Genomic DNA, 24,371 nt, shown 5'->3' on the forward strand with positions numbered 1-24,371 from the left:
AGCCGCGTTTGAGGTACTGTCTCCTGTGTCTGGTCCTAGGTTACTACCACCCGGACATGTCTACACGTCGTACTAGCGCGCACAAGAGTTGTGGGTCCCATGTCGTCTGGACCGTAGGTACAATTCACGAATCAACGGTGGCCGTGGATATATTGAATCAGTATCGATATGGTGACCGAAATCGCTCCCAAACGGTCAAACTAATTACCTACCTTTGACATTGTGCGGCCTGCTTTTTGACATGATTAATAGCCTGTTTCAGATTTTGTGGTTAAAAATAGAATTTTTGTTATTAAAGGGGAATTTTGAAAAAACTTATTTTCAAACTTATCATAAGTTATTGACTTTTTTAAAGCAAAAAAAATACCAAATTAAGAGCATGTTTAAAATTAGGTTAAAAAGCTTAAAAGTGTTTTTAGCATTTAAAAAGCTATTTAAAGCAACAAAAAAAAAATTTAAAATCCGTTGAGGATTGCATTGGAAAATAAAAATTTTTTCTATAAAAAAAATGAAGATGATTATTATCAAAGTTAACTATCGATCCTAAATTGATTTTAATCTATTTTAAAGCAAAATAATAACAATAAATAATAAATAATAAAAAAGCTCATATCTTTGAAACGAGAATGATTAAAATGAACAAGGACTTGGAAACTTGAGCGATTTGACAGAGGTTGCTACGCAACTTTAAAGGGAGACATCATTGGCCCCGTTGATTTTGGTAAACATGGCGGCCACCATATTGAAGTGGAGGGTGGTCAAGCTCTCAAGCCACGCTCATTTGTGTGTCCTTTTCTTTTTCTACCCGGCCCCTCGAGTCGCAACCATCAGTGCCCTAATTGATGGCTAAAACCAATGGTCATTTATCATTTTTCTTTATAATTAATAATCTCGTCACTCGAATGCATATTCAAATTCATTTTATATAGTTAGGATTTAAAATCGATGAATTTAACGGTGCACATGATGGATTAGGATTTAGGATTCTTTACAATTTCAAATAAATTTTAGATTCTCAAATTACGTAAATTCAAGCAATTTTTTTTACCCCGAATAGCGGAAAAAAATTCTACATATTAAAGATATGACATGTTACCGAGACAACAAAAAAAAAAAATTTAAAAAAATAAAAATCATTCCAAAATATTTTTTTCTTCACTTTTGAAGAAACGATTCTTCTTTATTAAACTAAAAGACAGTTTTTTGCTTAAAGTTTTTGTACGGCATAAAATGCAAGAACTTAATAAAATTATACTCAATTCTCGTTAGTAACAATGTCACATTTTTAATATGTAACATTTTTCATGCATTTCAATGCATAAAACGACTTAAATTCATATAATTTGTGAATTTAAAATTTTAAAAAAATTGTAGGAATCCTGATTCACATATAATGTTGATATTGACACATTTTTAACAAAATTAAATAATATAACATTTAACCAACATCTTAGTTTGGGGGCTATTGTCCCCCTCTAAATTTTAAAAAATTCTTCAATAATTTAAAAAAAAAAAAAAAAATCCCCTGAAAAGTTTTTGTTTTAGTTACTCCTATATACATTAAACTTTAACAAGGTATATATATCCATAATCACGATTTTAGTCAAGATGTAACAGAGTGAGACTAAACTCCAAGGAATTACTAATGACAAAGGTATTTTAAACCCATTAAATTAAATTACACAATTATCAAAATCAATTACAATAAGAAGCCCATCATGACTGGGAAAAAGATATATCTTCATGGGCATATTATAAGTTATAAAGACCAGGAATTTAATACATGCAAACAACTTTAAAAAAAATTTCACTTATTCTAGCATCCAAAACAAAGGCATACTTCTCTTTGCTTACTGAAATTTTTTCAGCCTTATTTTTTAGTTTATATTTGCTCTCCTACTCTAACGGGAAAGCTTCAAAAGTTTTTTATTTAGCTAATTTTTAAGCACATAATTTAGTTAGACGGGCCGCTTTTCATTTGGAAGTATTCTCAACTCATCACCCATTCTTTTTTTTTTCTTTTTTTTTTTTCATTCGGATCAAGAGTCGGAAGAGCCCTATCTGGTAGGCCTTTTCTTTATCAATTAGGAAAGAAATAAGAATTTTAATTTTTTTTTTTTAAAAAAAAGGTGTAAACTTTTGACACGTTGAGTAAGTGTACTATACTCATTTCAAAGGAAAAATGTCATTTGGGCCTACTCAATTCAGGTATTGGGCTATGTGTGTAAATTTTTAGCCCAAAGTAGGATACGTACCACCAAGTCAGCCCCAAAACTGTCACATCGGGCATGGACTTTTCCACGTGCATGAAAAAGTACTGTGTAATACTATTATTTAATATATAGTTATATGACTGGCATATAATTTGATGATATGACAATAAAATTTAGTATTTGAATAAGCTCTTATAAAAAAAAATAATCGATGATTAATTTTCACTATTATATTAATTGTATAGAAACAACTTACTAAATATCATTATTCAAAAGTATTTATTCACTTAATTTGATTTGATTTGTTAGTCTTCTCATGTATGCTAAGTGAATGACTTCCATTATTAATTTATGGGGGAAATGAAATTTAGTTATTAGTTTTTATGTGATTTTAATTTAATTTTTGTTTTTAATTTTAAATAGTTTTCTATCTAATTAACTGGATTAGGATTCTCTCTATTTCAAGTGAAACGAAAATGATCCATTCTATAGTATAAATTTTATTTAAATATTTAATAATATATATATATATATATATATATATATATATATTGTCAAATGATAAATATATTTTCAGTCCATAAGTGATAAATCTAATGTGGACTATAAAATGGTTCTATCCATTTCAAGTGAAATAAAAATGGAGATGAAAAGAATCATATTCCATAAATAAATCTTGAATTGTCGTTGGTTTTGCAACTGTCCCCCATAAACTTAAAAAAAATTTAATTTAATATATTCATCTTTAATTTTTTTTATTTATTTTTTTTCAATTTCTCAAATCCGTTAAAATTTTTTGTTAAATCATGTTAAAATTTCAAAAAATACTCCTGTTGTTTTATTAGGTTCTTGCCCATCAACTAGCAAAAATGGCCTTAGTGCACTCTTTGGATTCTATTTGGAAGGAGGCTTGTCCACCTTTTGTTTTAAATACTGTATTGGAATTTGGAGGAGAAACTCTCCGTCTGATGATGAATGAAAAAAGGCTACTTATTATTAAAAAAAAAAAAAAAAAAAAAAAAAAAAAAAAAAAAAAAAAAAAAGTCTTCTTAAATTTATTAGCATCAACAGTAAGTAATCAAAATTCCTCGCCCCAAGTACGACTAAAATTCAAAAACCATGGGCGCTACCTGATAATTACGCTGCTTCCCCTCATCTTTATTGCTTTTCTTTCTTTCCTTCCTCTCTTTTTTATTTTTATTTTATTTTTTTATTGAAAAGATAATAATCTTTATTGAATAGAATTTAAACACCTTGGGAGCAAAAGCTCTCTAAATACAATACCACATACAAAATAGCCTATTTAACTATAGTATAAACGGCCTTTTTCGCATTCCGCTTCACATAATTGATTCTGTAAGATTGCAATTAACTCAACCCCATTTTGATATATTCAGCTATAGTTAGGTCCGTTGTTTTAACCGCCTTAACAATTTGTAAAACATCTCCCTCCAAAATTATATCATTAAAGCTGTCAAAACTTTAGTCACCACAAGTTCAACCAGACAATTTCTAATAGTATTTCATGCGGCCAAAACAACCCCCCGCATAATCCCGAACAACGATACTCATACCAATTCATTCATGTTTTTTATCCACAGCGACATCCCAATTAACTTCATCCCAATTAACTTTATAAGTAGCTGTAGCTGTAGGGATAACTGACGCAATGAAGGGAATTCTCCATGGCTAGTACTCTGTACAGTCAAATTAATCGGAGTAGCCCGTTGAAAGTCCTAAAGGGGATACGGGGATATAATTAAGATTAATCAAATTTACTGTTTCAGGGTTACGAAACCTACACAAACACAAAAAGAAGACCTCAAAACCAGCACGTTTCGGGAAGAAGACAAAAGGCAAAACAAATAAAAAGACGCACATGTCGCAGGCCAATAATTTTCCGAACCCAAACGTAAATCTCCACGACAGGACGATCCCAAGGGTTCCCGAATTCATGGACCAGAAGAGGGTTCCTAGGGATTGAAAAAAGACGAAAGCTTAGGGGCTCAATTGTGTTTTCGGTCAGGGCACATGGAAGTGGAGGTGTTGGAATCGAAATCGACGGCGATCGGGACTATCCGAAGGGAGAATTCGGAGAAGGATCGGGTGCGCGTGAAGAAGAAGACCTTGCAGACCGTGCTCGAGCAGTGCCAGAGAGCTCTCGAATTGCTCAACACCACGGGCGGTGGCGACGATGACGAAGACGACGATAGCGATGACGCCGGCAGTCCGACCGTTGATGACGAGCAACGTGGCGAGAGCTCGGGGTCTCTGCGAGGTGACCGAGAGGCCGATGAGGTATGGAACTTTGTTTTTGGGTGGGATTTGATGGTTTTCTAGGGTTCGAGGTGTTGTACGGACAATCGGTTATTGTAGTTTAGGTCTCCTTTTTGTTTGATGAATGAGAGTTGGGAAATTTTGAAGTATGTGATTTATATATTTGTTGTGGCCAATCGGATTTGATTTGGTGTGGATTCTGGTTCTCTATAAAGTTGTTTTTTTTTTTTTTTTTTTGGCCCTGATAAACGTAAGCAAAAGCTTGTGGGAATTAAACTTTGAATTTTATGTGTTTGTTTTTGGGTTTGATCGGCGATTAGGCCTTGAATCAGGACCGATTTATTTTGCAGGCCATAAGCGTCTCTAGATATGCTCTTGCTCATATTGGGTGCCTGTATTGCAAACCAATATCTGATTTTTCTACAATTGGTAGATATTCTCGAGGAATCCATTCTTTGGACATCAATTTTCTAGCCGAGCTTCTTCTTCCTCTTCCCCCCATCTCCTTTCCCTCTCTCTCTGCGCCATGTATGCGTGGGTGGATCTAGTGGCTTAACACTAGGAATGCTTTACAAAGAATGCTTGGGAATTGGGATGGGACTTCGCGAATACCGACTTATAATTTGGACTATATGCTAAGCCGATTTTAAGTTTAAGCCAAGGTTAAGCAGGGTTGATGTTGTTCTAAGGAGAATGACTGTGCTTGTTCTGCTGTTTTTTCATTGATTAAGAGGTTATATAGGTTGAGACCGGATTGCCCTCAGCTTGTTTTCCTGTTGGAGAGTGGAAGTCTTGAGTTTGGATGTTGGGTTTAAAAGCCTTCTTGTTGAAATAGGAAAATGGGATTTTCTTTACTTTAGTATGACATTGATTTAAGTAGACATATTTTTGGCAACGTGGTACTATGTACCGTCTATTGTGTCCTCTGCATCAACTGTTTATATAACTTAATAAATTGGTGAATTAGACAAGCATCTGGTGAGTTTTGAGCTCAGACCTCACTCTTCACATTGATCTTTAAGAGGAATAAGTGCCATTTGGGCGACGTCATGGCCTCAGCAGTTTATATACTTAAAGATCAGTATATGTATTTTTGCCTTCAACTCACTTCCTCCCTCGTGCCTTTTGTAGTTCCTATAGAGAGAAATGAATGATAGAAGTTTTGAGGACTTTGAGACTTTCAAGGAGATAAATCTTTATTTTTCAACACCTTGTATGTCTGGACAGTTGCTTTAGTTTCTTCGTTAATGATTAGTTATCATGATTTTCTTATTCTTTTTGCTCCTACTTGTTAGGTGGCTTCTCTTGTATACTCCACATGTACTTGGGGTGCCTTACGCTTTTAATGAAATCTCGACATAAATGTCGAGATTTATGTCCAGAACCTTTTAATGCCCAGAACCTTGTGTGATCTGTTTGGAAATCGTTTTACTTGAAAGTTAAATAAATGTGTCAGTTTATAGCGGACATAATGAAAATTTTATTTCTTTTCTTTTTTTGAACAACATTTATCTATTGTAATAGAAGTAAGCTGCTCTTGTCATCCCCTGATCTTGTCGTCTGGTTCAATGAAGCTATTATATTCTTAATCATGAACGTGTTATACAATTTTGCGACTCAGTAAGAGGATAATATATTCTTACTTCCATATTGTAACTCCATATCCTCTACATCTTAGTGCAGCTGTGCGATCTTCTCAAGTCAAGGCTTGAATGCCCTGACTTCCTTGAAAAGCTAGAGTGCGCACAGGCATCAGTTCCACAAAATATGGCTGGTATGCTTACTGATAGCGCCCTTTTTCTGCCTTGTTGTCAAATACACACGACATATTTCTTCTTCATTTTACTTATCAAAAAAAATATTTCTTCTTCATTTTGAAGTTCAGGCATTAGCAACTTTTTACTTAGATTAAGATAGCCATATTTTTCTCTTGATGGCTTGGATGCTAAAAAGCTCTTGTTCTGTAGCAGAAGAAGGTAGTTCTTGGGATATGGTTAGTGAGAATGATTTATGGGAAGATGAAGAACTTGATTTGGAACAGGAGGATTACGTTCTTGTTAGGCAAGAAGATATAGTAGAGGGTATTGCCTGCTTCATGGCTGCATATTTGTTGTCCCTAAAACAGACTAAGGTATGCTACATTTCCGCTCTCTTTGAATGGAAAGAAGCAAGTTGTTGCATTTACTCGTTGTGCAAAATGGAAAGAGGCATAATTAAATCAAGGTTAATATGCATGTTAGTGTGTGATTTTTTTAATGAATTTAATTTCTCGGATGTATAGGTTTTTTAGAAATACTCACAATTGGTGTCTTGTTGGATTGCAATGATGGTTTGTTGACTGCAGATATTTATTTAGTAAGCAATGTTGGAACACAGTCATTAAGGTCATCACACTGCATTTTAGGGTCTCCGCAGTGCACTTTTAGAGAATATCATGTCAATTATGCCTTTAGCTTTGAATACAAATTGAGATTCATTAGAATTTCTTTGTTGTGTATGTGGTCACCTTAACATGTTCTTACTTCCTACTGGGTTTTACTATTTTACTGCCGAGACCATTTAAATTGACAAACTGGGTAGGGAAAAACTTCTACTTGACCTGCAAAATATTATTGATTTGCACTTGGAATCTTAAAATCTTTTCAATTTAAGACCCATAAATATTTAAATGTCACTAAGCAAAAGTCATATCAGAGAATGAGCCTTAAGGATCTGTTGTGGGTTTCATGTTAAATATTTGCAATCCCTTCTGAGTAGTATATTAGAGTTGCTATGCCTATATGAAGATGCAACTGTGGTACAAGTCATGCTATTGTATTTCCTATTGTGCCGCATGAAAGGAATGGAGATCATGCAATTATATATCTGACTTCTTAAAGATCAATATGTGTCACAATGGTGCTTTCTGTGCATTTACTGGTGAACCCAGGCTAATGCTTTTGACAAGTTTTTGTCTGGTCTTGGCTGTGTCACAATTTGAATAAAATGGTCTATGCATGTAAACGATGGGGTTATAAAAGGAGGCTACAAAGAAAAAAGATGATGTTATACTGTATTTGAAGAATCTAATGTTTTTTAAATAATTGACGTTTATTTTGCAGGATTTGACCCCTAACCAACTCCAGGATGGTAGGTTTGCTTGCCTTCCTTCTTGATCTGTGCCTTTATCTTTCATCCAATATCCAATGAGAAATTGAATGAAAAAATTTCTTTAGTTATCCTTCATTTGTTCATTCCAAATACAATTTGTGCGCTACTTTTAACAGTTTTTGTTGTTGGAGCTGTGGAAATGGAGTTCTGACATTCTCTGAATTCTCTTTTAGCACTCAGCAAGACATTCTCTGTGAAAAAGAGAAAGGGAAAGCTTCGGAAGGCTTGGGATGGAAGCAAAGTTCTTTACAATGTGGCATCTTGGGGTGCAACTGCTATAGGGTAGGTTTAGTGAAATCCCACCTAATCCAATGATTTATTTACAGCCTGCCTCCATTATGTGGTGTCTCTTGGTTAGAGTGTGGGCTCCTAGTGTGAAGCGTACTCTATTGTCTGATGGGTTCCTTACCAAGTTCCAACAATCTTACTTTGCTTTTCTGCATATTCGTTTGATTTATCAATCAGTGCTACTATATATTTTTATATTCTCTTTTATAGAATTTCCTATCTGCCGATCTTCATCTTTTTCTTTTTCCTTTCTCCAACAGGATATACCAAAACCCTGTAATTCTAAGGGTTGCAACGAAAGCCTTCTGGACTTCATGTCATGTAATATCAAAGCTTCTATGATTTGCCTGTGCTGTATGGAGAAAAGGTTCTGGTGTTGGGATTCTCGGTTGTATTTGCGGGGGTGCTCGCGTGGTGTTCCACAAGTTGTATGACATTAATGGGACGTGTTTCATAACCACTGATTGATTAATTTCTCGCCATAATTTTTAATCTTGTAAATATTTCTCTCCTTTGTAGCATTTTCAGGGTGCAATTCAAATTCATTTGGAAAAATCTCGTGGCAATGGCTGTAATCTTTATTCTAGCAACTTTGGTTTGACTAGGCTGTCTTGTTATCGCATTGAGTCCAATTTAGTGTGCAGTTGTTAGACTTTAACATCAGGTTGTGGACAATGTATCTCATTCAGACGTTTCCTTACGCCATGAGAAAGCTTTCTGCCAGACTGTCGGCCATCATGGGACCGTCCTGGTAGTGCGATCATAACAACGATGGACCTTTGCAAACATGTGGACAAAACATGTGGACTCTATGACTATGAGCAACTTGCACCTATTGTGAGGTGGCTCCAGTGCCTATTTCCTGGTCTTCTGCCGCTTTGGAGGCAGTGATGCTGTTGGAATCAATGTTAAACTGGTCGTTGGTCTATACAAGTATTGTTTTGACCTGGATTATTTGTCGATCAGATTCATTAATTTCATTGAAGTGAAATATCAGCATTAAATTGGATATTGGATATTGAATATTGAATATACTGATCTTATGTGTAAAGAGAGATGTTCTCGAACTTACTGGATCAACTCCTGATGTCCGATCTTAGCAATCCTTCATTATACAACTAATTAAGTTAAAAACTGATGTGCGAATGAGGTACCAAAAAAAAGATAAAAACTTTCAGGTGGCTTTTGGACTTTGTGTCATTTGAAGCTGTTGATATAGGCTCGCATGCCGTTCACCATAGGAAGGATTTCCAAGAGAAGAGGTTAAAGGGGTTCATTAGGACTGGTTCCGGCAAGACGATTCCAATTCTCAAGTCAGTTGGTGAGGATGGAGATGAAATTTTAGCAAAGTCAATTAGGCGTACTTGAGTGAGTGTCCTCTCTTTTATATAGGCCACTGTCACTGTTTATTCATGCCAATAATTTGTTATTGGCTTGAATATTCCTTCCCTAAATTTGTTGAATTTACGTAAGAGACACATGGTCTAGCTGAGCTAGCGAAAAGAAGAATCAACTCTACGGCATTACATCTTGGCAAGAGTGCGCTCAGATCCTTGCTGGTTGTTTGGGCAATGGGGCGTCGAGCCTTTCAGTGAGTGATCATTAAAAGTCTGTCGGTAGTTAGACCCTCCAGTAGTCTCCCAATTCCCTTGAACGATTGGACTAACAGTCATTTATGAAAATTTTGTCTACATGCTCGTTAGTAACCGTGCCGTCTAGAAACAGTTGCAGGGAAAATTTGTTTATTTTATCTTGTTTTTCACTTCCTTTATTTTTTTTTTTCTATTTACAGATCGTTTCTTTGAAAGTCCATTTATATTCTGATATTTATTCCTTGTCCTACTTGTTTAGATAAAAGACTCAACATGATTTCCTCCCGTGCGCAGAGGTGCAAGATGGAAGCTTTGCCCTAAAGGGAGGGTCCAAATAATCTTCTTTAAGGGGATCACGTTTCTTCAATTCGGAGATGCCTTATAGAATGGGTGGTTTAATTTATTCAAATGTATAGTAGGTGTTTCGTTTGTTTTGGACGACAAGCGGTTGAGTGCCTTCAGCTGTCTCATAACCACCATGTACATCTACTACATGTGCATTGTCGTGTCGTATGCGCAAGTTTATTCTTTTACTTACAAAATATTGGAAGTTGCTCGGGAAAAAACTTAACCCAGAATTGAAACAATCTCATTTCAATTGTTTACTGCCACGTACTTTCTTTTTTCGTTTATTTATTTATTTATTTTATTTTTTATAATTGTCATAATCTCCTATGGAAAGATGAGCTCAAATAAAACATGGTTAAACAAAATTGATAAAGGTAAAGCCACTGAAGAATTATGGAGAGATTACATAAAAGAAAGTGAGGATAAGATATGGATAAATTAAGTAGAAAAACAAAAACAAAAACAAAAAGGGAACCCTCTGAAGAGAGCAGACTCATGGTTCTGGAGCAGCCGAGTTGCTTGCTTCCTATACAAAAAAAATAGCAGCCCCAGCAGTTATGGAAACTACGTATGCTTCTTGATGACCAAAATGACCCATCATCTATGTTTCAGCTGGCCAATGAGATCATATCATCATCTTGTATGTATCTTCAATGTTATTCGAGCCCCTGTTTTTGCTAAGATATATGCCTCCCCTCTCCCCCTCCCTCCTATGTACAAAAATGGGCTTAGTAGTAGTACGTGTTGTCCTTGTGATTGGGAGCAGCATCCTTACAGAGAATTGAACGGACTTCCATCACAGATCTAGGCGGCTCCAGGTCCTTCTCTTGAACTGTATTTCCAAGCAGCTGCTGCATCTGTGAGGCAAAGGTATCATCCAGAATCTGCAAAGTATGCAAAACGCCAGATATCAGAAGGGGCAAGTACAGAAAGAACATAAAATGAAACGGGAAAAATGTGTGAGAGAGAAAGAGAGAGGAAGAAAAACTTGCCAAATTCACAAAATGACCGAAATCGTTTACTGGATCACTTTTTTTTTTTTTTTGGAACAGACAGCTAAAATAATATATAATCTGATCAACTTTTAAATTTAGCTGTAATTGGAAGGAACCAACTATATCATTGGTTTGGGCATAGCTTATATATATAGGGCATAGCGCTATGGTGCCCATATTCATGGGAACTGCAATCTGTTCTAACTGATATTCGTATCTAGATTACAACTAAATAACTGGTAAAGCTTTAACGCTACTACTCATCAAAAAGGAAAAAGAAGTTGTACTTACAGTTACTGCAATTCGTGAACCTTTATACCATGACCTATTCTCTTTCCTGTTCTCCAAGAAACTTAGAACATCCTGCGACAGAAGAAATATAAATAATTGTGAAAAACATTGACCTTGAGTCTGAATCTGGAATCCGACATTAATAAGACAGATGCAATTAGCTTACCTGCCCCAGCCGGTCCCAGTAACCTCGACAGATTGCAATGAAAACATGAGTCTCAAAGACCGTATGAACGTGACTTATTGTATTTGTCAGCTGCTCTTTCAGTGGTTGCATTTTACCCCGTACATCAGATTCCACCACAGTTTCCTTTGAATCTTGAAGAATCTTTTTCAATTTTGTAGCATTCTGCAATTTTGTCTGGAACAACAAAAAGAAAGGAAGCAAATCAAGGACAAAACAGTAATCCGGGCCTAATTTAGATTTTCAGACACGAAAAATTACTCTGAACAAAAGGGGAAAACATGGCTGCTGCACACATATGCAGAAGAGCAGTTATTAAAGTCTATATATTTATTTGGACTATAATCGTAGGAATGCCCGAGTGTCTGGGGTCACTTCTAACTCCAACATGAACATTACACATTGACTATACAACCCATGATGCCGTTAGTCATGTATCATCTTGCTGGCGTTGTTATGGTAGATAAGCTGCAGGAGGATCCAGAGTCTCCAAGTTTGAGGATACACTTAGCATTACTACTCTATCTGCAACCGTACTTTAACAGAAAATCATCTTTGCACGTTGCCAAAGATCTTTCATTTATCATTATGAAAAAAAAAAAAAAAAACTTCTTCCATTTAGGTTATAGTTTCATTTACTGTTCCAAAATATTTATCGTATCTCGATTCATAATCAGTTATTGAATCATATAAAATCCAAGCAAATAATGTGTGATTTGAGGATGATACCCACATTCTCTGCAAGTTTCTCCACAACTGCTTGCAGATAATTTCTGAACTTGGCTCTCAACATCACTGTTACTTCACTGAGACGCTCTCCAGGAACTGTGTTTCCACCATTAGGGATGCAAGAACCCCATGACTTGAACTGAGCTTCTATTTTGGGGCGCAAGATGTCAAGCATCCTCTTCATGGAATTCAGTAGAATTCCCAGCTGGAAAACAACAGAAGATTTTCAAACCAAAATAATATACCTATTAAAGGAAACTTAAAAATTTGAGAAGTTACAACTGACCTCATCGGGAACTACATAGGGGCATGCAGAACGTTTGGCAAGTTTCTGGACATACTTGAGGCCAAATTTCTTGGGCGCCATATTTTCCTTCACCGGTGACAAGACATCTGCATATTGCTTGTCTAAAGCTTCCACAGTTGCCTTTTCAACATCAGCAATAGCCTTTTGTGGAAAACATAATCCAAAAAATAACAAGTTTAGTATATATAAATTTTTTAATTCCAATTAAAATATTGAGCAAAACTTGAATCTTGTCTTTCAAGTTCTAGTGCTACATAAAGGCATTGGATATTTGGTAAAAGATAAATTCTGTGCATATCATGAATAAGACCAGAAAAGGTTAAAATACTTTGGAAGTTATGAGAATTATCAAATCTGCTTTGTTATATATAATATATATTAATCTTATTGGAAGGTGCAACCCAGATACACAGAGTATACAAGAGGTACACCCAATTGGGAAGAAAAAGGAAGAACACAAATCTAAAAATTCTTGAAAACTAGAAAAATGAGAACGGTTGAGGGTAACTATCCACCCATAGAGAGTTTTGAACACCAAAGCTTTTAACTCCATCACTGTTCTCTCACAATCTTCAAACTCCTAGCATTGCATTCTCTCCAAATGAAAGATGAAAATGTGAGAAGGATTTTTCTCCAAGCCCAGGAGCAGTCACCCAGTATTTTCATCTCCCAGAAATTCTGGTTCTGGATCAAGTGTGTGCACACCCAACATGACCGGACTGATTGGTCTCCATCAGTACAGATGTGCCACAAGGCGAGGACATGACATTTAGTCATAAGCTTTTTCCATATCTATCTTAATTTCCATTAGTACCCCTGCCTTGCAAAGAGCAGTGTTGTAAGATGATAATGAAGACTATATATACATATTCCTTCACTTTTTTACATTTCTTCCTCTTATTTATATGCGACAAACAGTCGTATGGGACAGTGCAGTCCTTCCCTTGATATGCAGGAATAACTATCTCTATCTTTAAGCCCTAAATCTTGTTTTTGGCACCCAACCTCACTAGTCACTTCAAATTAAGCCTACGGATTTTGTAAGTCCATGACCAAGTGATTGTAACTAGTGTTAGACAATGGACAGAAATATATAAAACATATAAAAACAAAAGTGATTGTAACTCAACCAGCCGTGTATGCTATATGGAGAGAGAAACGCAAGATTCCATCATGTTTTGTTTCCGGGCTAGAATCAACTCCCTCCAGGGTCTCAATCCATCTCAGGAAAATGGATGGCTTCAAAGATCAGGGGGAGTCTCGAAGAGGATATTTAGGAAAAAAATAGAGCAGTCTATGTTGGCTTATTGAGTTGAGATGGGGTCCTTGTGATCCCCAGATCTTAATAATATTAGAGAAAACCCCACACAAAGTCAAATAAAGAAAAAGATAGTGATATCAGCAGACAGCAACCAAATAAGAAAATAAAGATCGAGAGATAAGGAAACCATCTGGACATACATTCTCCAAGCCAAAAATATATTCTGGCCATCGGCAAATGATAACCTCATAGTCGCTCAAAGTTTCCTTCAATCGGTCATACATGTCATCAACAAAAGGAGTAGTAGAATGTTGTGTCCTAGCTCCCGACCATTTTACCTGCAAGTACATAACTTTCAGATGACCCTTGCATGCAGAGATTATAAAGTACAAATTGCGATTGGCAAAAAATTGAAGATTCGAGAATTTTCAAAGAATCAACTGTCATCATAGTCCTCCACAATTTGTAAACCCCAACCCCCCGCGAAAAAAAAAAAAAAAAAGTCTGAAAATTAATCTAGTACTTTCCATCCAAGCAGTTGTGCAAAAATGCCAAATTTTGCAAAAGATAAGGAGTGAATAGCAATTAGCATATATTAATACTGGTGTTTAACATGTGTACCTTATCTAATTTGCATGACTCGAGCAAAGAGAGACGCTTATCTTGTATCCATACCATAATATACAAGTGGAACAATTCTTTCGCATCAACTCCACCTTTGATAGGGCTGTGAAAGAACATAAAATTCGGTTAGAACCAAGCAAAGTAATAAAAACTATGATAGTAGTTCACTCTTTCTGGTACGAAAATATACTGCAGAAGAAGTAGCATTACCTGATATTCCAGCTGGAAAGATCCCTTTGAAAATCTGCAGTAGTGATAACAAGTTCTGCAACAGGAGGTGAAGGGCCTGTGGGGGGGCAAGCAATGAGGAAAGCACGCAATCTGTTGCAAAGCTCTGTGCTGTAGATGGATGTAGACAGATTTGGGAGATCTATAAAACTGCACAATAGATATTCAAAACATTAGAATCCTACTTGTTTGGCATGAGATTGCCAGACAAACAACCAAGTAAGAAACCATGTAGATAAGCAACAAGAAAAGTGGGAACAAGTATGCAACAGTGTGAACTTAAGGATGATCCCCTAGCCAAGACTGTATTAGCCAATCAAATCAATCAAAATATCTAAGTGAGTTCAACTTAAAAATAAAAGGAAATTAAGGAGCTACTGTGTGTGTGTGAGAGTTCAACTTAAAAATAAAAGGAAATTAAGGAGCTACTGTGTGTGTGTGAGAGTTCAACTTAAAAATAAAAGGAAATTAAGGAGCTACTCTGTATGTGTGTGCGAGCGCGCGTGAGTTCAACTAAAAAATAAAAGGAAATTAAGGAGCTACTCTATGTTCCATTTAAATTTCAGCAACATTGCATAAAAGCCAAAATTTGCAGGCATGCACTGTCAAATGTGAAATTTTACATTTGGAAGCTGAAAATTGGACTTTGCAACTTTTTTATTAAAAAAAAAAAAAAAATCAATTCATTACACACCATAATTCATAGTCATAAATATTGTTGCACAACAACATAATTTCTCCCATGGTGAAAAGGAGGAATTTGTATGACATTCCATGACATTATATTTTTGTAGAATTAATGAATCGATTAGTTGAAAACGTATATGGTTTCTGTATAAACTTTTATTATTAATATTACTTGTGATGGACAGTTCTCTGAATCTAATGCATATGTTCAATACATACTACAGATCTTACAGATAGAAAAGTAGACACTGCTAAGTATTCAGATGACAACTTGAGGAACATACCTCGGAAGTATATGTTGATTATGGATCTCAATATCAGTAAAGACTTCATTCTTAATGTTCATGCACAGGGATATCATCTTCCGGTAAGCAGTAGACATAGTAACAGTATCCACCAAACTGCCTTCATTATTATTGGTAACATATTCATCTGTCTCAGTCAAGTGCCTTCTTGATCTCTTCTTTGCAGCAACCTGAGGAGACAGCAACTCTAATTAAAACAGATAAATGTAACCCATGCAAGCATCATAACGAAAAATGTCTGTCAGTCTCTCAGACCTGAAAATAATGGCATAAAGTAGTCTGAGCCTCGGGAGACAAGATGTCATGAAGAAGCGTATATAATTTGACAGCAGGTTCCAGCGCAGGTGCTGCTAGCCCAGTTGCAGGCTTGAAAACCTCCATGATACCCGAGGGCAAGGATTCATCAAGTGACTTGTAGTTCTCAAAAACTAAGGCGAGCATCTGTTCAATTTGATCCTTAGTTTCTCCCAAAATCCGATTCTGATGAGGCAACCAGAATTTATGCAAATTTGTGTTAGAAGAGGTATCAAGATCTGGAAAAGTACAATAAACCAAAAAAATACCAATATAACAAAAAAGCAAGTTGGAAAATGAGAAAGATATAAAACAATAACATCAAGAACCATATAACAATAAGAAACGCTTCAAAATTGGAAAGTTTCATCCATACCTCTTGATGACTCAATGTGTTCTTGCTGTGGCCTTTCATAACAACAGGCATTAACAAGTCATACACCAAGGTGAGGCAGTCAGCTGTTGGGGTTGCCACATCCATGACATATGAAAGATATCTATTGACATTGCACATTGACACATCAATTCAGAGTAAACAGCAAAAGAACAAAAACTGGTTTTCATAACCTACTATATCACAGGGCCTAATGATGGTCTCAATAGAAAGACGCAATGAACATTAACCCCCAATTACCTCAGCTTGGTGTATACATCAGAAACCCCGTAGTATGAGGCAAACTCCGTTAAGAGCCACTTCCAAGGACCATGCAACAATAGGTTTCTTTGTTGAAAATGCTGAACTTTCATAGCAACCTCCAAAACTAGATCATATGCAACTGTTTCTGCGACAGAGCCACACTAGAACCAAAAGGAATAGCATATAATACCATCAAGATATTCAGTAAGCCATGGCATAAAACGAAGAATCCATGTTCCCACTTTCAAACAATGAATAATTGTTCTTCATAGAAAACCCCAGGTTCAAAAGACGAGGAAAGGTACAACTTCTTTTTTCATTTTTTTTTTGTTTGGGATATGGTGTGGAAGACTGTATCCTTAATTAAGAAAAATCTTAAAGGTTAAATAAAAATAAAGAATAAAGAATAAACCCTTTCCTTGGAAATCTCTCACTATCTTATTAGAGGGTATGCATTTGATTGTCTAGAAGATGTGATAGAAACATTGAGACAAATAATACGGCTACTTGCCACTCTGATTAAAGAGTTGAGTGATAATGATAATTATTAGAGCATATTTCACCATACCAGAAGATACACTATATCTCTATATGTTCAAATAAGTTAAATTCTACAGATATTAACCATCAATTGCAAAATTAACTCCTCTCTCCATTCCATAATGAATGGCTTAGTTGCCAAATGCGCAGATGGTAAGGAAATGCAAACATTTTTCAAACTTTTAACAGAACTATCAAAATTGCCCTTTTAAAAGTAGTCAACATGCAAATTTTGGAGGCACATATATTTTTTATTAAAAAAAAGGTAGCATGGGAAAGTAATGCCTTGATGATGAGGGAGTAAAAAGTAAATATATACTATCACCATATGCATAAAATGATAAAAATATGGACTAGTTACCTTTTGCCCCCCCCCCCCTACCACTCATTTACAGGTTGCCCTCATCAACTATCACATGCCACACTCAACCTCTTTGAACTACAATTTTCTTAAAAAAAAAAAAACCCCCCGCGATTAGTCAGAATTGTTAAATCAGATGGAATATGCGTTTTTTTTATACGTAAAAGGACAGAAATACCCTCACATAAAAATACAAAATAAAAATTTAAATTTGTTTAAAAAAAAAAACTAAAACAAAAAATAGGGTTAGTTATCGAACCAGCCCCCATGGCCACGCCCTTGGACATCATGGGTCTTCTGCGACCCACAGCCATGGATATGGAGGCCGTGGTTTTTTTTTCAAAAATTATTATTTCCTTTTATATATATATTTGAATTTCTTTATTTTTTTTTGTGTTTTTTCTTTTCTTTTCTTTTCTTTTTTTTAATTCTTTTTACTTTTTTTGTATTTTTAAATTCTAAGGGTATTTAAGTAAATTTAGTTTCTAAACTTCAGGTATTTTCGTCGTTTCATGTTCTTATAACGATTTAAACTAACGGAGGGCTTTTTTGTTAACGAATGACAGTTTAAGGCGGTTGAGTGTGACATATAGTAGTTTGTAAGGACAACGTGTAAATGAGTGATAGTTGAGAGGGGGGGAAGGTAATTAACCCAAAAAATTTATATACTAACACCACCAATTTGGTGCAATAAGGAACCACAAGGTCATATCTAACTACAGAAGTAGCATGTCTCACAGCCCATAAGAAAAAAAAAAAACAAAACAAAACAAAAAAGGTAGCATGTCTCAATCCTGATCTTTCAATGGGTCACTTATATTAGCAACCTTCTGCTACATTAGAATAAGATTTGCTAGTGCTTCAGATAAACAAATATCTTCTCATGATTCAGTTATAGAAACAACAGCTTACAAGCAACTCTTTATATACCTAATACATTGGAAGACTATTCCAGTATAGTCACTCACCTTGGGATTACCATGATCATCTGAACTAGTTGAATAATTTATATATAGCTGTATCTTGCCCACAAGCTCATGTTCTGGTTCACGGTATATTGACCACCAGCGTAGCTTGTCAGCCTGCATTCAACTTTAATATCAGCATCCTATCTGAACAATTTACGCAATTTATACTTAAAGCACACGTCAGGACCAAGAAATATTACTGGGTCATCAGCGACAGTAGCCACTTGAACAAGGACACGGCCAAACTGCTTCCCCTTGGAATCGTGTACTTCAACTAGTAGATCATCTCCTATACTATCTGGAAAGCTGTAGAGTTGTCAGTCTTTTTCTCAAGCAAATTTAGAAATACTAGAATAAACACAGGAAGAGAACATACAAGACATGGGTATCACCAGATCCAGGTTGCATTCGGATTGCGTCATCTTCAGGTGAACTTTTCAGCCTCAACAGACAAGAGTATGTTTCTGATGACATTTGCAGGTGAAAAGGCAATATTGAGAACAAAAAGAACTAGAATGAACCAGGTAAAATATTACACGGTACTATGAATGTAATCTCTGAACATCACATCAATGCAAATACATCATTCACAGCTTCAATCACAGGGGCAACTCACAGCAATTTTGAGATGGAGAGCAGATTTGTCATTTATCATGTATAGTCTAGGCAGAAAAGGGGAAATTAGAGCACGCAATTCATTTGGTATGGTCCCACATTCTTACATTGTGCTTCCTTAGCATTGATATGCCAATATGGTTCTTTTCTTTCAATGAAATATGACTCGTTCGAAAGAAGAGTCTAAATGAGCAGCTAATTCAACTTGGATGACAAATCGATAAAGCACAGAGTATGCAATTTTTGATACCTTGCACAGCTTCATATGATGATGAGCTGTTGCGTAGAGTGGTTACACCAGTTTTCAGGAGTCCAGACACCTGTTTTATATACCGTGTACCAGCATGCACATAGGCCAAGCTCTGACGTGAAAAAGAACCATTTGCAGGTAGACGTGGTACAGCACGAATCCTTCTTAAAGCTTGCCATCCAGAAGAAAGTGTTGACTGCAAATTGGAGAAGCGATATCGAATGGATTCCAATTTAATTACTGGAGGCCTAAAAGACGAGATACTACAGCCAGTAGGTGGGTCCAGGGCCATTTTCACTTTGCGCACTGCACGATCAACAAGATTTTAGGAAGTCCCCTTACTAAGCACTTGAACAATAAGAAAGCCAGAGCTGAGATTAATAACCTACCTTGCACCCTCATCTTGCCAATGATTTTCTTAGGCTTTGGAGCAACCCCCTCACTGGCAAGCTCTGAAGTATGCTTCACCAATAACTCATCTTCTGATTGTAATAGCACTTGCCGCAACCTACAAATATATTATGTTAAGAAGAGTATGCATAAAACATTAGAAAAAATACCAAGAAAATATTATATGTTATGCAGTATCAACTCATTGAGAAAGCTTCCACAATTTGCGTAACAAGCAGAATCTTTCAATGGAAAATAGTTGAATTTCACATATCAGCACTAAACATGTGGCTAAATGTGGCAGAAATATTAGCTTTATTGAATCCAATGAACCTTGAAGCCCGAAAAAAAAAAATAATAAATAAAATAAATAAATAAAAAATAAAAATCCCATAAACCTGGAAGTTCCAATTTTAACTTCTGTAAGTTATAGATCTTAATTTGAAAACCATACTAATCTTTTGGTTATAAAATCCAAAGATTTCTATAGACTATTATTGGGTCAATTTACTTTTAGAGTGGCTTAAATTTCAAATGCAGAGAGTGATCCAAAAAGCTAAATTGCACAATTGCAATTCTGATTAAATATAGACCATTACTTTGCAAACCTAGATAAAGCAAGACATTGGCAAAGTAGGGTAGGACAGCACCCCGTTACAACATAAGTGCTTGTATGGATTCTAATCCCAGATAGGGCAGGCACAATGCAAGAATTTAGCCAGGAGAGTCGGATTCATTACAACACTTATGAAATTGAAATTTCAACAGGATAGATGCAGCAGTGAGATGCAACAAAGGAATTAGAGGAATATGCCTAACAAGAGTATGGAAAGCAGATATTACTAATAAGAATGTAAATATGAAAAGCCGTCAGGAGCAACTCTAAGTCAAGATGAATAAACTAACTCGAGAACGGGGCTATTAATCAAAATATCTATAATGAAAATTTGTGGGAAAGGAAAGCAGGGGAAACATGGGGCACAGTTGGAGCATTAAAACCCGACATGAGAGGGAAATAGAGTTCACTTTGATCCAGTGATTTAAATACATACTTTCTGGTAAAGGACAAAGTACTGACTAGTTAAATAAGAAATCTAGATGGGCTTTGCATTGCTAAGGAGAAAATAAACAAACGTGGGGGTGTCAATATTCCTGATTAATCATATTAAGAACTATTTTAGATATTAATGGAACTATGCAAACCTAACAATAGTAGCTAGCCACAAGCAAGTAATGCTTTAGATGTTGGGATATGTTTAGTAGTAATTGCTAATATAGAAATAAGAAAATGCCATTAACTTGGTGCAATAAGATGCAAGAAGAGCCAGACTGCTAAGGCAGGCTAGAATATATAGATCAATAAGAACATATAGAAATTCAAATTATCATTTCTTACATTACAAAACCACAAAGCAAGATTCTTGTTGTTGGCCACAAACATATAAGATATGGCTTATTGTAGATACTGAGGATGTAATTTTTTCCTCCCCACCCACCACTTTCAAATTATAGAAAGTGAAAATTTTAAAATATTTTTCTTTACACCAAATCCCTCCTCCATCTATACCTTCTGGTTTCACAGTTTCAGCTTAACAAAGCTAACATTCCTTATTTCCAGTTCCAGAAAATCATTAAAAAGAACAACCAAAAATTAAAAAACCATCCTGAATTAATGACATTAAAAATGAACAATAAGGAGAGACTAAACCCACCCAAAAGCATCCCGTAATAGAGCACATTCATTTTCCAAGAACATTGGAGCTTCCATGCATTCCATTGCCCAAGCATGAAGACAAAGTCGCACGCATGCATCATATGCAATCACACCATGCCATGGCCCTAGAGCACTGAATTTAATTTACAAATCAAATATGAACAGTTAATGAACACAATTGATAAAGGATATAGATTTATCATCAGCACCATCTACAATTGTTGGTTACAAATACCTCGCATGAAATGTTGGGAGGCGAGCTGGATATGAACCTGAACATGCACCTGCTTCTGAACTGGCTGTAGTTCTGTCAACGGATAATACAACAAACCCACTTATATTTTCCAAAATTTATGATAAAAACTAGAAAATTCATCTTTAAAGCACACAAACAAAGTATAATGTGCATCAAGTGAATATGTGTTTGTGAGATTCCAAGTTTAATGTGCATTCCAAAAACATGTTTGCTTATGGCTTTAGCCAAAAAACAACCATCAGAGAATGATACAAACCTTACTAACTCGTCTGGATTCCTATTTCCAATAACATGCTCCGGCTTAACATTGGATGTGGTTTCTAATGTATTTCGTTCCTTTTTGGTTGAAACTTCACATGAACCTGCCGCATGTGGTGTACTACATACTTTAGATGCTGGACTTCTCTCAGCCCCTTGTTTAATTTCATGAACGGAACCGCAAATAGGAGGGGCACTGGGAACATCATCATCTTCATCAGATAACTTTCCGTTCTGCAGGTTTCTCGAATGCAAATCCTGCAAGATAGACCAATTTAGCAAAGACAGTAAATAAGATTCAATTGACAGAAAGAATGCAAATGCTGAACATGCAAAGAATACGGTGGGGATACTATTCTTAAATCTAAACACACAACATCGACAAAGTCATGTATTATCCAACAAACAACAAAAATGAAAAGTAAACTTGATGATCACAACCTTTTCAGCAGCACTTTCCATATTCACCCGTGATGGCACACTTGAAGCATATCCCTCTGAAACATAAGCTCTAGCCCGGGGCACGGCACCATTAATGCTTCCCACTTGCGTAGTAGAAAATTCCGAGCTAGCAGCAGAATCTGAAGACTCGTCCTCCGTGTAACCATACTGCCCAACTGGGTACCTCCCATTTCCCTTCACCAACCTCTCCGCCACATGCCCTTGTCTCCCTACCACCGTTTCCATTGACGAACTGACATCAGAGTACATATCACTAGCATAATGCGGCCGCCTCTGCCTCAGGTTCCCATGTCTATGAGCAGTAGTACCATTGGGAATTCTATCGTCTGGTGGCGACGAATCCAGCGAATATCTACCTCCATACACCTCCTCCTCTGAATCAGTGCTCATATCATTTTCAGAATTCGACCCACTCTCATCTACATCACCCGGTATCGTTCGAGATACGGGTATGGCAGTCGACGGCAAATGCCCGCTTCTGAATTTTGAAGGAGGGGGCAATCCGAATCCCCTGCCACCACCGTTGCGAATGCCGGTAATGGGATCGATTCGAGGTCTCAGACTCGAATTCGAAAATGCACCATCCTTCTGGTTAGAAACAAAACCCAGAAAATTATTTTTTATTTTTTATTTTGATTTTGAAGAGGAAAAAAAAAAAAGTAACAGCAATTAAACGCACACACCCAGATCCTAATACACTATGAACAAGCAAAACTCACTGAGGAAAAAATAATACACAGAAAATCGAAAATAGCAAATAATTTTTTTTTAAAAAAAAAAAAAAAAAGGAATTGAGTTAGTGGAGCTCACCTCTCTAACCCATCGAAGCGCATTTCGATCAAGACCTTCCGTGAACATGATTCCTATGGCTCTGCCTCCTTCACCTGCACCCAAAATCAAATCTCAGCCACTTTTCATACCCCACCCCACCCCCCCCCCCCCCCCCCCCCAAAAAAAAAAAAAAGAAAAAGAAAAAAAGAACAAGAACAAGAGGAACCCACATATGAATCGAACTTCAGGGTTTCACTGCTGCAGCAGCTGAACAAGAGCAATGCCAAAAGCGACAGAGAGATTTGGAGAGAAAGTTGAGAGGAGATCAACTTAGAATATTTAAGAATACGGAGCAAGACTTGAGACCCGAAAGGTTTCTCAGCTCAGCTGTGAGAGACTGAAGAGACTATGGTCTTTAGTGGGCTTCGGTACTCTCTTTCTGAGGTTTTTTTTTTTTTTTATTTGAAGTAATAAATCTTTTTGGTAGATTCCCTCATTCAAATTAAAAAAAAATCTTGCAAACGACGTCGTAATAGATTATTAAATGAAACGGAAACTCCTAAAGAGTCGGGAAAATAAAGCCCACGTCCCACGTAGGTGTGAGCAAAAGTAACGGGTAGTCGACGTGGCAAAGGACCTCCGTTCTGTTCTGTTTCGTGTGTTTTTTAAAAACATTAAAAACAGTCGAACGTTGTAGTGGGGACGCGTTTACTGCTCTACTCGAATTCCCGCTACACTTCACATGGAGTGATGGGTCCCACGTGGCCCATACTTTTAGCTGTGTGTGCCGTGTTGCTCGTCGGTTGTGTAACAAACAGTCCCAAGTTTTTTTTTTTTTTTTTTGTACGCAACATCAACGGCTGAAAGAGCATCAGTGAATTTGTGATGGAATTGGAAGGGGACTTTAATTTGAAAATATTCGAAAGAAAGATGCCACAGCTGTGTTCTTTTGATTGTTTATTTCTTCTTATGCCCCTACGTACGTTGAGCTGGTGCATAGGCATAGGATGGGGGCCACACACTAGCCACCTAAGTACTTACCTGCCAAACTGCCGACCAAGTCAAATGAAAGGCGAAAGAGATTGACAATAAATCAATAATCCTTCATATTTCAATTCGGTCTGTCTCAATAATATGCCCTCTTCAAGAGTCCCCAGATTGGCAGATTGATAGACTGTTGGCTAAATTTTATAGTGATTCATTTTAAATTTAATTTGAATTTTAAAAGTTATATTAATTTTTTAAAAAAATAATAATAATTGATTATTTCATTTTTCAATTTGAATTTGCTGGTGAAGTGAAGCCAACAAACACTCGTCCAAGACATGACAATGATCGGTGCAAGTTTGGTGGTTTTGGCAATCCCACAAGCTATA

General features: G+C 36.2%; 2 protein-coding genes across 4 annotated transcripts; one reads left to right on the forward strand and one right to left on the reverse strand.

Moving 5' to 3' along the window:
* The first annotated feature begins 4,035 nt into the window (after nt 1-4,035).
* LOC133870873 (uncharacterized) lies at nt 4,036-8,483 on the forward strand. 2 transcript variants are annotated; one of them, XM_062308122.1, is made up of 6 exons: nt 4,036-4,511; nt 6,174-6,264; nt 6,458-6,621; nt 7,592-7,619; nt 7,814-7,922; nt 8,189-8,483. In XM_062308122.1, the coding sequence occupies exons 1-6, from the start codon at nt 4,245-4,247 to the stop codon at nt 8,268-8,270; spliced, it is 741 nt and encodes a 246-aa protein (XP_062164106.1). In that variant the 5' UTR covers nt 4,036-4,244; the 3' UTR covers nt 8,271-8,483. The 2 variants fall into 2 exon arrangements, with proteins under 2 accessions (XP_062164106.1, XP_062164108.1); XM_062308124.1 differs by having other exon boundaries at nt 4,039-4,511; nt 6,461-6,621.
* Nucleotides 8,484-10,208: 1,725 nt separating this feature from the next.
* LOC133870869 (uncharacterized) lies at nt 10,209-23,410 on the reverse strand. Of its 2 annotated transcripts, none has more exons than XM_062308117.1 (23): nt 23,226-23,410; nt 23,035-23,108; nt 22,204-22,809; nt 21,761-22,020; nt 21,484-21,555; nt 21,247-21,381; nt 19,534-19,652; nt 19,145-19,450; nt 18,656-18,743; nt 18,480-18,585; nt 18,280-18,393; nt 16,408-16,571; nt 16,150-16,270; nt 15,735-15,959; nt 15,459-15,649; nt 14,470-14,637; nt 14,257-14,362; nt 13,836-13,973; nt 12,354-12,515; nt 12,072-12,272; nt 11,321-11,515; nt 11,155-11,226; nt 10,209-10,752 (listed from the first exon to the last, which is right to left on the reverse strand). In XM_062308117.1, the coding sequence occupies exons 2-23, from the start codon at nt 23,080-23,082 to the stop codon at nt 10,597-10,599; spliced, it is 3,753 nt and encodes a 1,250-aa protein (XP_062164101.1). In that variant the 5' UTR covers nt 23,083-23,108; nt 23,226-23,410; the 3' UTR covers nt 10,209-10,596. The 2 variants fall into 2 exon arrangements, with proteins under 2 accessions (XP_062164101.1, XP_062164100.1); XM_062308116.1 differs by having other exon boundaries at nt 22,204-22,812.
* Nucleotides 23,411-24,371: the final 961 nt, after the last annotated feature.

The sequence above is a fragment of the Alnus glutinosa genome, chromosome 6 (genome assembly GCF_958979055.1).
Source record: "Alnus glutinosa chromosome 6, dhAlnGlut1.1, whole genome shotgun sequence".
Taxonomy (NCBI): domain Eukaryota; kingdom Viridiplantae; phylum Streptophyta; class Magnoliopsida; order Fagales; family Betulaceae; genus Alnus; species Alnus glutinosa.

Coding starts and splice junctions, on each gene's coding strand:
- LOC133870873 (XM_062308122.1), top strand. CDS start 4,245: ATGGAAGTGGAGGTGTTGGAATCGAAATCGACGGCGATCGGGACTATC. Junction 6,265..6,457: donor AGTTCCACAAAATATGGCTG/GTATGCTTACTG, acceptor CTTGTTCTGTAG/CAGAAGAAGGTAGTTCTTGG. Junction 7,923..8,188: donor TGGGGTGCAACTGCTATAGG/GTAGGTTTAGTG, acceptor TTTCTCCAACAG/GATATACCAAAACCCTGTAA.
- LOC133870869 (XM_062308116.1), bottom strand. CDS start 23,082: ATGTTCACGGAAGGTCTTGATCGAAATGCGCTTCGATGGGTTAGAGAG. Junction 22,021..22,203: donor TGGAAAGTGCTGCTGAAAAG/GTTGTGATCATC, acceptor TCTATCTTGCAG/GATTTGCATTCGAGAAACCT. Junction 16,271..16,407: donor GATGTATACACCAAGCTGAG/GTAATTGGGGGT, acceptor CAATGTCAATAG/ATATCTTTCATATGTCATGG.